At 44.7% G+C, this 15,956-nt stretch overlaps 1 protein-coding gene across 1 annotated transcript in view; it reads right to left on the bottom strand.

Annotated features, from left to right (window-relative positions):
* The window catches only part of ERCC6 (ERCC excision repair 6, chromatin remodeling factor), a 1,256,800-nt gene that overhangs the window by 1,097,304 nt on the left and 143,540 nt on the right, over positions 1-15,956 (bottom strand). Inside the window, exon 4 of the mRNA XM_044056771.1 lies at positions 9,223-9,648. Within this exon, the coding sequence (XP_043912706.1) occupies positions 9,223-9,638 (416 nt within the window). The 5' untranslated portion in view covers positions 9,639-9,648. The remainder of the gene's footprint in view (positions 1-9,222; positions 9,649-15,956) is intronic.

The raw sequence follows: 15,956 nt of genomic DNA on the forward strand, positions 1-15,956 counted from the left end.
AGAAACCCAAACTCTTTAAGCCTTTGTGGGCAAAAAGCAGTCTCTCCATGAGGTGTATTTCTAGTTCAGTTTAGTAGCTGCAGGCGCAAAGGTTGTATGAAAAGTCAACAACACAGGTGAATTCCAATCCCAAACCCTTTGTCTAATGCGGAACTCTTATATCTTAAGCCCTCCAAGAAAGAAATTAGTCACAGGGGTAAAACAATGGTGAACAACACAATAGTGAGATGAATCTATTGCATAGAGATTCTACTTAGAGAAAGACAAACCTCTTTTAGATTCCAACTCAGTAAGATATTGAAGAGCCACACTCCAAAAAAGGCTGCTTTTGTCCAAATTAAATCTAAAAACAAAAATAATTTCTGAGTACTTCTTGAGTAACTCTCTCCCTTGTAAATGTAAGATAAAACTTGTTAATCACATGAGTCTAAACTGATCTTGAGACCTACTACCACTATCTTCAAAAAAGATGCCAGGCTGTTATTGAGCAGCTTGAAGCTGACTGACATTGAGCAGGTGACCTTCTGAGACAACCTTGGGGTGAGGAATTAGAGGAAGAGAACAGCCATGGGCAGTATCCTCAGTAATGGTACCAGCTGCGATTAAAATCATCTGGAGGCTTTACAATCTCCTTGCTTTGTCTTGTCTGGACCTTGAAAGAGCATGACCTTTAGAGAGACCAGAGGACCAAACGAGGCAGCATGTGGATTTTTTCAGTACACATGAAACTTTTTCCAACTTCAAGGAAGCAGATGGTTTTTCCAGCACTGTGATGAAAGTCTTGGGTTTTTAACTTTCAGGCTTAACACTTTCATGTCTGAGTCTCCAGACACTGTCAACTTTGAAATACATGAAGATCCAGTTGTGGACTAATGGGATCTGGAGTTGCACTGCTTAACAGATCTGTGGTGTGAGTTGTTTGTGCTCGCATGAGTTCAGTGTGTTTTAGTAATAAGCTGAACAGAGCACAATAGTTAAAAATCTGCGCAACCTGCAAGAATGTGTGCCCTTGCCTGTTGATGTACCACATGAATGTACCCCTGCTCTGTTTGTTGAAACACACATGCTGGAAGAAGTACAAATTTGAAAGAACACCCTGCACTGGAAAGTTGCATGCATCTTGCTGTAGTCATGTTGAATGCTGGTCTGTAGCCAATGGTCTTGTAAGAATGTCTTTGTTAGGGATTGTTCTCATGCCCTCCACAAAACTGTCTGTCGTTAGCAAGCTCCTCACCACAATGACTCTGTCTCTGAGTCCCTGAATAGTGGAGCCTCTGGCAAAAATTCCTTTTGAATTCCTTTGGAATAGAAGCTGGGCCCTTCAAAAACAGTGTCCAAAATCCTGAGTCCATTGTGTCCATACCATTTGACCTCCCACCAGTGCTTCCCATATAAGAAGCACCATTAAGATTGGCTTCCTCAACCCTAGTTGAAACCTAAGGTTTGTCAGACTGTCCTGAACTCAGCCCGGACTGAAGAGATAGCTCTGAAAGCAGTAAGCCGGATTCTTTAGAATGTCATTGTTCTGCTGCCATCTTCTGCTTAGCACCTTCAAAGCACTATGAGTGAAGGGCTGTCTTCCTGAAGTCTTGAGGAAACTACATGTCTTCACTTAGTACAAGAGGCATCTTGATTTAAGTGACTTGAAGAATTCCAATCTTAGCAGAAGAGCTTGAATTCCTGAGCCCTGCCAATAGAATCTCTTCCTTTGGATAGAAGTGAATTGGCACTTAGCTCAACTGTGTTAAATTATGAAGTGAACCTAGCCTGGAACTCAGGCATCCACATAAGCCAAAGGGCATGATAATGACTCTGAATTCCTTAAGAGCCAAGAGGAAAACGCAGATACTTCCCAATGAGAAGTTGCAGCTTGATGAAGTCTAGCTTCCTCATCTGAACTCCCATAAGTCCAGTGAAGGTAAGCCGATAGAGGTAAAGCCTTTTGATCCATCTTGAACTTTGGAATTGAGGTATAAGTGTTGAGGAAAAATAACATCCAGGCCCCTTCCTTGAGAGATACAACAGGTACTAGGAACCTAGGCCCCTTTCCTTGACCTTAGTTGTAGGCAGACTATCTTTGAGGTGGATTTGACATAAAAGTGAAATTTGCTTTGTGAGTGTCTATGAGAATGGCCCCCCCTGCCTTTCAGGGGGCAGTGTAGGAGACCTCTATCAACTGTGGTGTATGAACGTCTGGGAAATCCATCTGTCTTGAGTAAGTAAATCCCAATTTCTTTGATCTAGACAGCTCTTCCTTCCTCCAAGGAGCTGCTAGAAGAGAGTCAATTTACAGCTGAAAAGGCAAGTGATTGTAGTCACCCTAATAATGAAAGGAACCTACTGGCTCTCTTCTCAGAAGTCACAGTGAACTCCTGTTCTAAGCCTTAAAAGACCCAGTCTGTTGCTGCCTGAAATGCCTTGACCTACGCCCCAACTGAATCATAAGTGAGATAGTCCTGGGCAGGCTAGGCCAATTTCTACTAAACTTCGGGTGCTTAGCACCTTCAAAATCTTTCTTTAGGTTGTACCTTAGCCACCAAAATCCATTTTCTTTTGCAAAAACTCTTACAGGCAACCATCTCTTACACATCACAGCCATTTTCTTTAAACAAGCTCCTTGTTGCAACATAAAAAGCTACTAAAGACTGTCCAGGAATCTCAAATGCCCTGTACAACATCAAAACCAGCATGCTTCTGATCCGAGGGAACAATGTACAGCAACAACAAAAGAATTGCATGCAATGATAGAACAGAGTGCAGACACATGACATAAATCACCTACATAGACTCAAAAACCTCATGGGCGCAAAACTTCACACCTTTGTCTTCACAAATGAGATACTTTACTTTGTTGTTTTTACAATTCAAACCCTAAAGGAGATAATTTGATGGAAGAAGAAAGGCCTCCATTCTATCAAAGCCCTTGCCCTCTTTTCTTGATCAACAGGATTCTCACAACAACATCTATAAGTATACCTTTCTTTTCCCTGACAGTTTCCAAAAAGCCCCTAGAGCTCTTCAAAAGAACAGGATACTGAGAAGGCACCTTAGATCTGCCAGAGGGGGTTTAAAAAGGGTTCTAGGGGAGCTCTTCAGGGTTCCTATAGACTCTTGCTTCAGGAACCCTATCCACATCATCTTCAACAGGAATAGAAGCAGGCAAGGCCTGGGGTTCCACACACTCAACAATTTCTTCCCCATTTGAAACAGAAGGAGGCCTTCCAAAAGGCCTGCTCCCTAAAAACAAGAAGCTCCCCATGCTTGAAATCTGAAATCAGGAAAAGGAGAGGAGGATTGAGGAATCAGTGGAGAGTCTCCACTGAGAAATCAGGATATTCTGCACTCTTCCGCAGATTCCATCAGAGGCCCTGGAACACTGTTCACAACTTCAAACTCAGGCCCACCTATAGAGACTCCTCTCACAGGGGCATAGCACCTCTCATCTCACCTCTTAAATCAGGCCTCTTATCAGGAGGGGCATAGGCTCAGGTCCTGAAGGCACAAGTGCTGAAGGAAGCTCCCAGCTCCATGTTTCTTTGGCACAGAACTGGGAGAAGTTTTTGTACTGAAAGGAGATTGGCCTACCTAAGAGGAAGAACAGGGAAAATCAGTAAGGCCTGAACTCCTGGGGAACCTGAGGGAAAGGCATATCCTGTAACCTCCCCCTCTCTCTGGCTCCCTCTCCTGGCAAATCTGGCAAAAAACCTCTCCTCCTCTGGTTTCCAAAAAAACTGACAGACGGACTGCCGGTTTTTTCTTCAGTTTTGTTTTGCTGTTTTGTCCTTGCGCTTTTTGAGGCGAGCGGGCGCCCTAGCAGCATCCGCTTTTTGGGCTACAACGCCACAACAACATCCGCACAGTCTCTAAATCACTTTCTTAATAGTTCTTAAATCTAGCACAAGAGCGCAACCTGCAACCAATAGCGCCGCATAAAACAAGCACAATCAGCAACCAACAAAGTCACAATAAATATGCGAGGTATCTGTTTCCCACAATGGTATTCACTTCACTTTTTTGTTTCAAACGTAAAATACTGAGGCAAAGAAAAAAAATAATCCCAAATATCTACTTAGCCAACTTTTGATTCGGGTTCGAAACTCTGACCACGTGAGAAACTTTCAGAACGCCAACCACCGCGAAATTGCTTCTGCACTGCATCGGACCAAAACGCAAAAGGATAAGGACGCCGCCAGATATGCGTGCGGTCTGACGTAATTGGATCGCCAGTCTATCTAATGCGCCGACGCCGCGTCATATATCTTTCTGGTATTCGGGCCGACTGGGACAGCGGACTACCCAATAGTTAGGACTGCAGCAATGTGGAATGAAGAACATCTAGATTCCAGATGAGTGGATGGAGATCACAACAGTGCAACTCCACGAAAAAGGAGGCAGAAATGGCCCAGAAACCAGAGACTGTAATCCTGGCATCAACAGCGGGGAACACTGTGCAGAAAATATTCATAAAAAAGGATAACTGATTTCCGGAAAATAGCGACTTGGCAAAAATGAACTTATATGATCTGTGGGAAGCAATTCACTGCAATACAACCTGATCCAGTTTTATGACTATATTACCAAAGAACTTGATAAAGGAAACCTGGTCCATGCTGTATACCTTCTCTTCAGTAATGCCTACGACTCAGTCTCACACAGCTGACTGATAGGCAAAGAGAAAGCCCCTGGAACAGGACATAAGCAGACAATAAGTAAACAGATGGCTGGGTATTAGAAAGCAAAGATAAGTACTTAATGGCACTCCATCAAATGAAAAAGGAGTGGTCAGTGGGGTGCCATATGGGTTGACCTGTCCAGGAGCCATTGGTCTTTCATTTGATTGCAGCACACACAAATAAACTGCAAAGGACTTGAAGACACAAGGGGCAGTTAAGGATGGCGAGATCAAGCCTTCAGACAGACCTGAAAGACAGGTAAGGTGGGCAAAGAAGTGAAAAAATTAAATTTATTGTACAATGTGTGAAGTACTTTCTTTGGGCTCTAAACATCTCAAAGTGAAATGCTAACTGACAGGAGTGGTCTTAAAAATGCAGACCAGAAAACAAAATACTTCAGCATGATTTTAACAGCATAAAAAAACACGAGGTACAAACTGAAAAAGCTAAATTTGAAGAAAGAAAGACGTGAAGCTTAGATGACTAAACTCGAGATACAGAATGCATTATCCTTCTTAAATATCAGAAGGCAAGCTGCACAATTAATTCCACATTCATGTCTGCTACCCACACAGGAAACAGGAGATCATGTTAGCTGAGAGGATTCAAAGCATAGCAACCAGGATAAGAAAGGAAATGGAGGACAACAGGTATCACACAGATTATGAACTTAGAGATGTTCTTCATCTGAGGATAGGTGAGAAAGAGCAAACATAACACTGGTGCATTATAAAAAAATATATCTTTACATAAAATATATAAGGAGAATAAAGGGATAGTACTACTAAACTGTAGGTATGAAGCTGAACTTAGAAACTTTTTTTTCCTGAAAAGGAAAGCAAACAAGTAGAACAGCATACTGCAAAGGGTAATGGACTGTAAAGAACCTGAGGCCTACTAACAAGCTTGGGATGGGTGCTGGGCCAGAAGAATGGACACAGGATGAGCAAGTCATATCATAACTCATATCATGCGTTCCGGCCCCAAAACCCGGACAATACCAAGAAAGGAGGAGGGGTATCCATATTCATCAAGGACACCCACACCTCAAGATTGGTGGCATCGCACGATGCATCGGAAACCATCCAGGTGCAATTAACCATAGGCAAGATTGCTCTGCAATTTGTAGCATGTTACAGGCCACCCTCGCAAACTCAGGAACCTCATATGGCCTTCCTGAAAACACTGGAGGGGATAAATGTATCTCCAAACACCATCATACTAGGTGACTTCAACTACCCTAATATAGACTGGGAACACTACTCAAGCCCAAACACTCTAGCCCAAAAGTTCCTGGAATTCATAAACTCAAATGCCATGGAACAACTAGTCACCATCCCCACAAGAGGAGAAAACATACTTAATCTCATCATCACGAACATGGGAGCACAATGTTCAACGCCGGAAGTATACCCCTCACTGGTGAGATCTGATCACAAACTAATCTCGCTGGAGGTCCTCATCCCTTCCCCACCCGCAAAAGAAAAGACCACAGTAAAGAACTTCTCGAAAGCCGACTTCACACTTCTAAAGACTAGTGTGGTCTCCTTTAAGGCCCCTGAGCCGGCGGTTAACATTACTCAAACCGCTGAATCACTTACAAATGCCTTCTACTAGCACCTGCAGGGCTGCATGGATCAGGCAATCCCAAGCAAAACAAAGACTCTTTGTACCAAAGGCAAGCGTCCAGTCTGGTGGACCCCAGCCATAAACAAACTCTACAACAAAAGGAGAAAGCTACTACAAGATAGAGCAAAATCCTTAAAAGGTAAGACACCGCTGATCACTATAAGTAAAAAGCTAAGAGCTCTCATAAAATCATCCAAAGCTAATTTTGAGAAAAAATAGCTAAGGACTCTAAAGACAACCATAAGGCATTCTTTAGCTATGTCAGAAACCTAGGAGGAAACTCCCAGATATGCTCAGAATTAGTTCAAAATGATGTGAAGATTACTGATCCTACAGACATTGCCAACATACTGGCTGACAGGTTCAGTGCAAACTTCTCCCCTCCCCTAAAGGAGAGATATCTATACCAAATGATTGTAGCCCCCAAACATCTCTAACGCAGGTGAGAACTGCTCTCCAAGGCAAAGAACACAGCATCCATGGGACCTGATGGTGTCCCCGGCTGTGTGCTCCATGAACTCAACGAGGAATTAAACCCACAGTTAGGACAGCTGTTTAATCTTAGTCTAACCTCCGGATACTGCCAGGAGTGGCGCACAGCGACTGTGGTCCCACTCCACAAAGGCGGTGCCTCCACCGACCCTGGAAATTACCGTCCCATTAGCTTGACAAGCCTTATCTGCAAAGCCATGGAGAGGATCATAATGGATCTCATAAATAAAGACATAGGGAACTTGCAGACTTTGGATCCAACCCAGTTTGGCTTTGTCAAAGGCAGATCATGCCTTTTAAACTTGGTTGACTTTTTCGAAACAGTCACCAAGGCCATTGACGAGGGAAAGGCAGTCCATACAGCCTACCTAGACCTGGCGAAGGCTTTTGATACAACACCTCACTTGGGTATCATTGAAAAACTCATCAACTTAAATGTAAACCCATACATTACAAGATGGGTTGCAAACTGGCTGAGTGACAGAACCCACAGGGTCAGAGTTGCTGGCCATGTCAGACTCAAAGCCTGTCACAAGTGGTGTCCCACAGGGCTCAGTCCTGGGCCCACTCTTGTTTGGCATCTACTTTTCTGAAGTACAAGCAAACACAGGAGGGTTATGGCTGACAAAGTTTGCAGATGACTGCAAACTGGGCACCGTAGTTGAAAACACATCCAACACAGATATCCTTCAGAAGGGTCTCACAGAAACGGATAACTGGTGCCAGAGCCATGGCCTAAAGTTAAATGCCAAGAAATGCATAGTCATACCCTTCGGGAAAAATAAGGTTACCCCTAGCTACCATATAGGTGGCAATCCCTGAACACAGAAGAAGTTATTAGGGACCTGGGAACCCAGGTTGACAGTAGCCTTTCATTCGACACTCATATTGCTAAATTAGTTAGGAAGACCTTCTACATTGCCCACCTTATCATGAAGGGATTCACATCTAGATCAAGGGAAGTCATAGTCTCCCTATACTCATCACTCATCAGACCAATGATCGAGTACAATGCCCCATTCGGAATGTATCTGACCCGACACTTGCAGCAGCTGGAGAGGCCACAAAAGTTCCTCACCAAAAGGATAAAGGGTCTCAAAATCTGTCTTATGCTGCCCGACTGAAAGAACTCCAGTTATATTCAGTTGCTTACCGCTTGCTCAGAGGTGACCTATGCCTGACATACAAGGCTATGTCGAACCCAGATTTGATGAACATGCTTCATCTCAAAAAATCTAGATCCCTCAGAGCCACAAGGCGGAGACTTAAACCTCGACACGGTTATTAATAGGACGTGCTGGAGGGATAGATTCATCACCCAAAGACTTCCTATGCTGTGGAACAAAATCCCGGTTTATGTGAGGCAGAGCACCTCGCTGGCCTTGTTCAAGAGGAATCTTGACCAATGGATGGGAGATCGCAGATACACCCCAGGGGTTACCTCAGTGTCACTGCTCGACAGAGGCACAGCAAAATAATGGGCATAGTTTCTCCAAACTAAAGGGGTGGCGTAAGCCACAAAACTATGGGCTAGGCTTATAAATGCCCTCGGGCAGATAGCCTAGTATGAACCTATGAACCTAAGTGAAATTTCAGCTGTACAAACAGAGAAGACTAAACAGACTTTTCCCACTGTCACAAAAATGCAATACAAAGTTATACAACTTATCCGTTCCAAGAAAATGTCTTCCATCAGCCTTTTCACTACATATGTACTGTCACGAAGACACTGCCAAGTATTCTCAAGGAATCACAGTCTCGGGAATGTTAAGCATTTCCTTACTATGCAACAGTCAGAACTTCCCTTTATTTTATGCATATGCACATGTGAAACCATTACTTAAAATATCCTATACTGTGCAGAGGAGCTAGAGACATCCACTCCAAATAATCAGGAGGCAGCAAACTTAAGAAAAGTGTCTGACAGTCAGGTACATGTTCCACTGGGTAGGTCCACCACCACTATCTCATCCTTAAGAGAAGAGATAATAGGACCCCCACGTCTCTCCCTTATATGTCACAGTCCCACAGTCAGACAACAAATATAGAATGCAAAGGTTATAGCAGATCTTAAGTCATCCAATGGGCGAAAATGTTTTCTTAGTGTGTAATTAGGACAAAACTAAACAAGTTTTAGATTCCAAAACAAATTTTAAATATTACATGACAAATACTTTTGTTTCATTAAATAATTAGAATTTAACATGATAATAATTGGGTCATTTAAGCTTTGGACTGCACTTCTGAAAACTAACACTTAATGATGTTTCCAGTATTCTAAATGATGTCTTATCTATCTACATTTAAACACCATTTGAAAATCTAACACACACACACTAGCATTTCACTGTGGCTAAAAGTCTTACAAGTAATGACTTGATCTTAGGTGCATCCATATAACTGATAATTTGATTTTCAATATAATTACCTTAATTCATCCAAGACATACTGAAATTCCTTCTCTGCTTCAGCTCGTTTTGCAGCTTTACTGGCTTCAGTGATGGCATGATCTACCTGCTGAAGGACTCCCTTTTCCAGCACGTCCTGGTCATAGACATCCACACCAAGTCCCTGAAGCTCAGCAGCCTGATCTTCACATTCCACTGCTTGGATCTGCTTCCTGTCAATGTGTATAAGAGACTGTCCTCTCCGCAGTGCATCATCTTTATGAGTGTCACTAGCTGTTAGACACAGACCCTCCTTCTCAGATGACTCTGGGCATTTTTCAGAGACACTTTGCGCTCCATCTTCCTGGCTGTTTTCAGTTTCTTGGGAGCTGCTGGCCAAATTCTGATCCACAGGTACCGTTGTGTCATCTGTAACAGGCGCTGTCACACTTGGCATCTCCAGGAGCCTATTACATGAAATGACACAAATTCATTTTAATCAGGAAAAAACACGTTTTAATGTAATGACCTAAAGATCAAATGATAAAAATATATTTTTATGTAGTTTGTTTTTCTTCACAGATCAGACGGAATATATGCAGGGTCATGCTGCAGTTTCCCGATCCCAAAGTCTGACTCAATATTACCCACATTTTTTAAATCTTTATTAGAGTTCCTTTGAAACTCAAGACCACCACTCAGCTTAAAGATGGATTTAATATATAAAAAAAAAACAGTAAACAAGTACTTTAAAAAATCTGATTCTTAAGATGTTACTAGAACTGGAAGTAGTTGGGATCTTGGAGGGTACTCGTCTAAACAGCATTACTTAGTCCTAAAACTGAACTGGAAAGAGAGACGAGGCCAAAAATCAGCATGAAATCCATTCAATATCACTGGGAAAAGTACACATACCAGCATCCTCTCACTGAAATACTGAAGGCCTGCTACACTCTTCTCAGGAGTAATGATTTCATGTACTACCAGCCAAACATCTTTCAATATACAGTACAGGAATCACTCTGAACTTGGTGCATCTGTCAAACAATTAATTAATCATTTTGGTAAAGTGACAACACAATGTGCTGCAGTCTTCAGTAAGATCTGAAGAAGTCCCTCAATTATGAGAGACGAAAAGCACTTAAATAAATTGGTTTTTGTCAGTCATAGAATGGGCTTTCTTTGGCGTGTTTTCATATCAGCGGTCTTCAGTAAGACCCCTGAGCACAGCACCTGCAAGGTAGATGACTTGAATCTTAGGTTTCTAAACAGCGCACATACACACATATATACTTAAATTTATCCTAACAAAGGACACAAACTGTAACAAATAAGCCATAATAATAAGAAGTTATGTCTTACCATAACGATCCATGTGAATTGTTCATCTCGCCTTTGTTCTTACACATGGGTTCGGAGCCGATCCTCGGCTCCGAGTCGGCCGCATCACTAGCTCGCATCTTTGAGAAAGCTCGAGGCACAGTAATATCCCATGATCCTCCGGTGCTAACCCTCAGATCTAGTTTGCTATACCAGAAGAATCCCTTTTAAAACTGTGTCTAGAACACTTATAAACAGATACTACAAAGTGTCTGGAACCCTACTGCCAAGTAGAGGATAAAAGATGCCATTACTAATGCACAATAACATGCCAACCATACCTAGAAAAGGCTGAAAAGGAATCTAGTTGAAAACCGTTCTCCCAGACCATAGGACGGGGGATGGAGGGGGGGAATGTAAGAACAAAGGCGAGATGAACAATTCACATGGATCGTTATGGTAAGACATAACTTCTTAATGTGAAATTGTTCAATCTTGCCGTTTGTTCTTACACACGGGTAGCGTCCCTAGCTCCTTTTTCCCGGGTGGCTCAAGGGAGAACATTCCTGAGTACAGTGGAACCAAACGTCGCCCTGTCCCTGGAGCTCTTGTCTAGCTTGTAGTGGGTGATAAAAGTATGTGGTTTTGCCCAAGTTGCTGCTGCACAAATGGTATCTAAAGGCAAATGAGCGGTATGGGCTGAAGAGGTAGCAATCGCCCTTGTAGAATGAGCTCTGGGTTTGAAAGGGAGTTGCTGTTTGGATTCAGCATATACCAAATTTATGCAATCTGAGAGCCATTTGGATAAGGTAACCTTCGTTACTGCCTGTCCTTTTCTTTGGTCAGCATATGAGACAAATAGTTGATCTGACTTTCTGTACTCTTTTGTCCTATGTAAGTAAAATCTTAGTTGTCTGTGAATGTCCAACTTGTGCAATGTGTATTCTAGCTTATTGGAATGATTTTTAAAGAAGGTAGGAAGTTCGATAGATTGATTGATGTTCTGAATCGAACAAACCTTCGGAAGGAAGGACGGATTGGTGCGCAAGGTTACTCTATCTGGATGAAAAATCATGTACGGGGGTCGGATAGATAGAGCCTGTAACTCAAGAAATTTTAACGGAGTTGTGGTTGCTGGTTCAAAAGGGGGCAACATGAGTTGTGACAGCATGAGATTAAGATTCCAAGGGGCTATTGGATTACGAAAGGGGGAATGGAGGTGAAAAGTACCTTTCATGAAGGCTTTACAAAGCCTGTGGGACATAAGAGAACCATCCTCACGGCCAATATGAAAATTGGATATAGCGGCCAGTTGAACCCTTATAGTGGATGTTGATGCTCCTTCTTGAAAAAGTGTGGTGAGGAAATCTAGTATCTTGTGTACTGGAGCCCCGAATGGATCTATCCCTTGTTTGGAGGCCCAGTGCGCAAAACGGCTCCATTTGCTGATGTACAATTTTCTTGTAGATGGTTTGTGAGAAGATACAATAATTTGTTGTACTGCAGGGGATAGTAACTCTGACCTGGCTAAGATGGGAAGCAGAGCAGCCAAGCTGTCAGTTTGAGGGACTTGAGGAACTCCCGACGAATGTGTCAACAGGTCTGGCTCCGGGTCCAGTATCCATGGTTCCTCCACTTGATGAGATTGAAGGAAAGGAAACCAGATTTGTCGAGGCCAGAATGGGGCTATCAGTATTATGGTCCTGTCCAGACGTTTGGCTTTCTGCAAAAACCTGGGAATTAGTGGAACAGGAGGAAAAGCGTAAAGGAGACCAGGGGGCCAATCGTATACCAGTGCATCCCTGGGGACACCCCCTGGGGGGGGGTAACAGGGCAAAGTAGCTTCTGCATTTGGCATTCAATGGGGATGCAAACAGGTTGCAGCAAGGCTGGCCCCATCTGCAGAAGACCTCTTCTGCCACTTGAGGTTTGAGGGACCACTCGTGAGGGAACAGGATGGCTCTGCTCAACCTGTCCGCAATTACGTTGGAAGTCCCCGGGATGTGTGTTGCTATCAGAAAGCGTCCAGTGGACTTTGCCCATTGCCAAATTCTGAGGTCCTCTCTGCATAACGGGTAAGATCTGGTTCCCCCTTGCTTGTTTATGTACCAGACCACTGACATGTTGTCTGTCTGAACTGTCACTGTTCCCCGAGGTAAGGACTTGTGAAAGTGTTGCAATGCTAGAAACACTGCCCTCAGATCTAGAACATTGATGTGCAGATTGTACTCCAAGTTGGACCATTGACCTTGGACTGTTTGTCCCTGAAAGAATCCCCCCCACCCTATCAGGGAAGCGAACGTGGTTAGAGTTGCTACCGGACTAAGACAAAGGGTCGTCCTAGTGTTAGCTCTTGACTGTGTATGCACCACAAGAGATCCTTCTTGCTAGAATTCGTGATCAAGATTTCGTGAGATAGTGGAAGTTGTAGATACGACCACTGGGCGAACAGCATCCATTGAAGAATCCTCATGTGCATCCTGCCTAAAGGAACTACAAGAAGGGAGGCTGCCATCAAGCCTAGCACTCTTAATATTCGTCTTGCAGGGACTCTCTTGTTGTGAAGAAGGAGCGAAATTTGATGCCTGAGGTCTGATACTCTTGGTGGGGGGAGAGTAACTTGAGCCAGGGAAGTGTCTAGCTGTGCTCCTATAAATAAGATACGCTGTGACGGCGATAAGACAGATTTTCCAAAATTCACCGTTATGCCTAGTGAAGAGCAAAGACTGATGGTGTAGTCCCTGGCTTGTAGAAGATGACACTCAGTGGTGGCGGAAAGGAGACAGTTGTCTAGATAAGGAAACACCCGGAATCCGTTTCGTCTCAAGTGAAACGCTACTACTGCCATGCATTTGGTGAACACCCTGGGGGCTGAGGTGAGACCAAAGGGCAGAGCGCAAAACTGGAAATGACTGGCTCCCAGCCGGAAGCGCAAGTGATCTCTGGACGCCCTGGCCATTTTGATATGGTAGTATGCGTCTTTGAGATCTATAGAGCACATCCAGTCGCCCATTTGCAGAAAAGGGAGGATTGACTGAAGAGTGACCATCCGGAACTTTTCCTTTTTCACAAAGGTATTTAACTTGCTGAGGTCTAAAATTGGCCTCCAGTCCCCTGTTTTCTTTGGAACTAAAAAGAACCTTGAGTAAGTTCCGGATCCTATTTGGTCCGCTGGGACTGGTTGGATGACTCTGTTTTCGAGCAACCTTCCTATCTCTATGATTGCTTGGTCTCGCAGACTGGGTGGAACGTCTGGGAGTTTTTTGGAGTTGGGTGGCATTTTTATGAAGGGAGTGTTGTAGCCTCTGGTAACTATGCTTTTTACCCAGTAATCTGATGTAAGATTTAGCCAGGCCTCTGGGTATAAAGCCAAGCGACCCCCGACTGCCTCCAGAGTAGGACAGCCAGGCCTGCACTCAAGAGTGCTGGAAGGGCTTTCCAGAGAAGGTCTCTCTGTCACCCTGATTTTGCGGACCCCCTCTGCCGGCTGGGCGGCGTCTTCCGTTTCTTCCCCCTCCTCTGCCTCTGGAGGGGGTGTCACTTTGGGTGTGTTGAAAAGATCCCTGAGTCTTTCGGAACCACATCTTTCCTCCTCATTGCCCTTTAGGGTAGGGTCTAGATGGAACGGAAAAACGGACCCCTACGGCAGAAAGGGTCTTCCCTTCTTGTTCACACCTCGTGAGAGTCTCCTTTACTTTGGGCTCAAACAAGGAGGCACCATCGAAGGGGGCATTGGCAAAGGAAGACTTTAAGGCTTCCGCAAAGGAGCATAAGCGCAACCAGGATTGTCTTCTCAGGGCAATCGCTGAAGCTGCCGCTCTACTCGATCCTTTGGCTGCATATGAAATCAGCCTCATGGACGAGCTGACTATGGAATTTAGGGTGTTAAGTTGCGCTGTCACTTTCTCGGCGACAGCAGCATCTGTTTGTCCATGTAGAGTATATCCTAATTCCTTAATGAGATCTCTCTGTAAATGCGTGAAATGCGTAAGGTAGTTGAGCGATCGGATGGAAAAAGTCACCGAACTAAATATGAGCTTCCCATATCTGTCCATTGTCCTAGAATCCTGATTAGGAGGATGGACAGAGGAAGATGATTCAGACATCTCTTTCTTAGTGGCCACCACCACCACCATAGTATCTACGGGAACTCTTTTTGTAAGATAGGCTTTATCTTGGGGAGCCGTCATGTATTTATTTGGTCTACGGGGGACTGGTTCCACTGTATCAGGTTTTTCCCAAGCCCTCCGAGCTATAAGATCCATGAGATCGTTAAAGGGTGGAGTCACCCAGGAGGTAGAAGGTTGAGCCCCAAATGCCTTCAGTAATACCGATTCATCCACAGAAGGGGTAAGGGTTTGCCAGTCCCCTCTTTGCTTCAGGATTTCCAAAATGTCTGCAAACGAGACATCCTCAGAGGTGGACCGTGGGGACCCTTCTGTTTCATCTAAATCAGTGTCAGACGTGAGAGATTCCTGAGGGGAATCTATGTGCCTCCTCTTGCACAGTTGTTTCCTCGGAACATCCTCAGCGGGAGCTTCTGGGGATGCATCCGAGGAACCAGAGTCGCCCTGTGGGGACTTCTGAGGCATTGGGTCTCGATGCTTAGTAGGAACCGAAGGCACAGAAGCAGAACGCGGACCTTTTGGGGAAGGAGATGAAGATACTGATGAAGTATGTCTCTGATCAGACAAGACCTTCCTCATAATGTCAAAGGCACCGGGGCCCCGACCCGAAGATCCGACCCGATCCGAAGAAGGGGGTCGTTTCTCCGGAATCAGAACCACGGGCTCCGACACCGAGGACGGATCCGAACTGATCTGAGCCGAGGCACCGAGGGGAAGAGTCGGAACCGATATCTCGGTTCGACTATCCCCCCCGGAACCCAGGAAAGATCTTCGGCTCCGAGACTCTCCGGCTGGTTCCGAAGGAGTCGAGGTCAACGGAGCCAATAGCACTACTGGAGGCTTCGGCACAGAGGGCTCTACAATCATCGGTTCTTCGACTCCTAACACCGATGACTCGACGGGTCTCGGAAAAGAAGTGTTGAGGGAACTGGAATAGCTTCGAGTTTCAAAACCAGCTGGGATGAAACCTCGATTAATTTGGACAAGGCCGAGTTCTCCATAAGCTTCTGTACCACTCGGTCCACATCGGAGTCGGAAAGTGGCCTCAAAGAATGGGTCGAAGGGATCGAAGCCGTCACCGAGCGAAGGATAGCCGAAGGTGGTACCTCTGATACCGGCTCCAAGACCTGAGTCTCATGCAGAGATAAAGTCTCGACAGTCGGCACCGAAGTCACAGGAGCCGGTGTCCGAATCTGAAAAGAGGTGCTCGGAGCCGATGACTTGGACTCCGACACTCTTGAAGACTTCGACCCCTTTGAAGACTTTGAAACCAGTTCAGCCTTGTCCAGGGCCTCCTGAAACTCGGGTTTAAGCAACCCTCTGTCCAC

Source organism: Protopterus annectens, chromosome 14.part0, assembly GCF_019279795.1.
Source record: "Protopterus annectens isolate FY-2018-M chromosome 14.part0, PAN1.0, whole genome shotgun sequence".
NCBI classification, from domain to species: Eukaryota; Metazoa; Chordata; order Ceratodontiformes; family Protopteridae; genus Protopterus; species Protopterus annectens.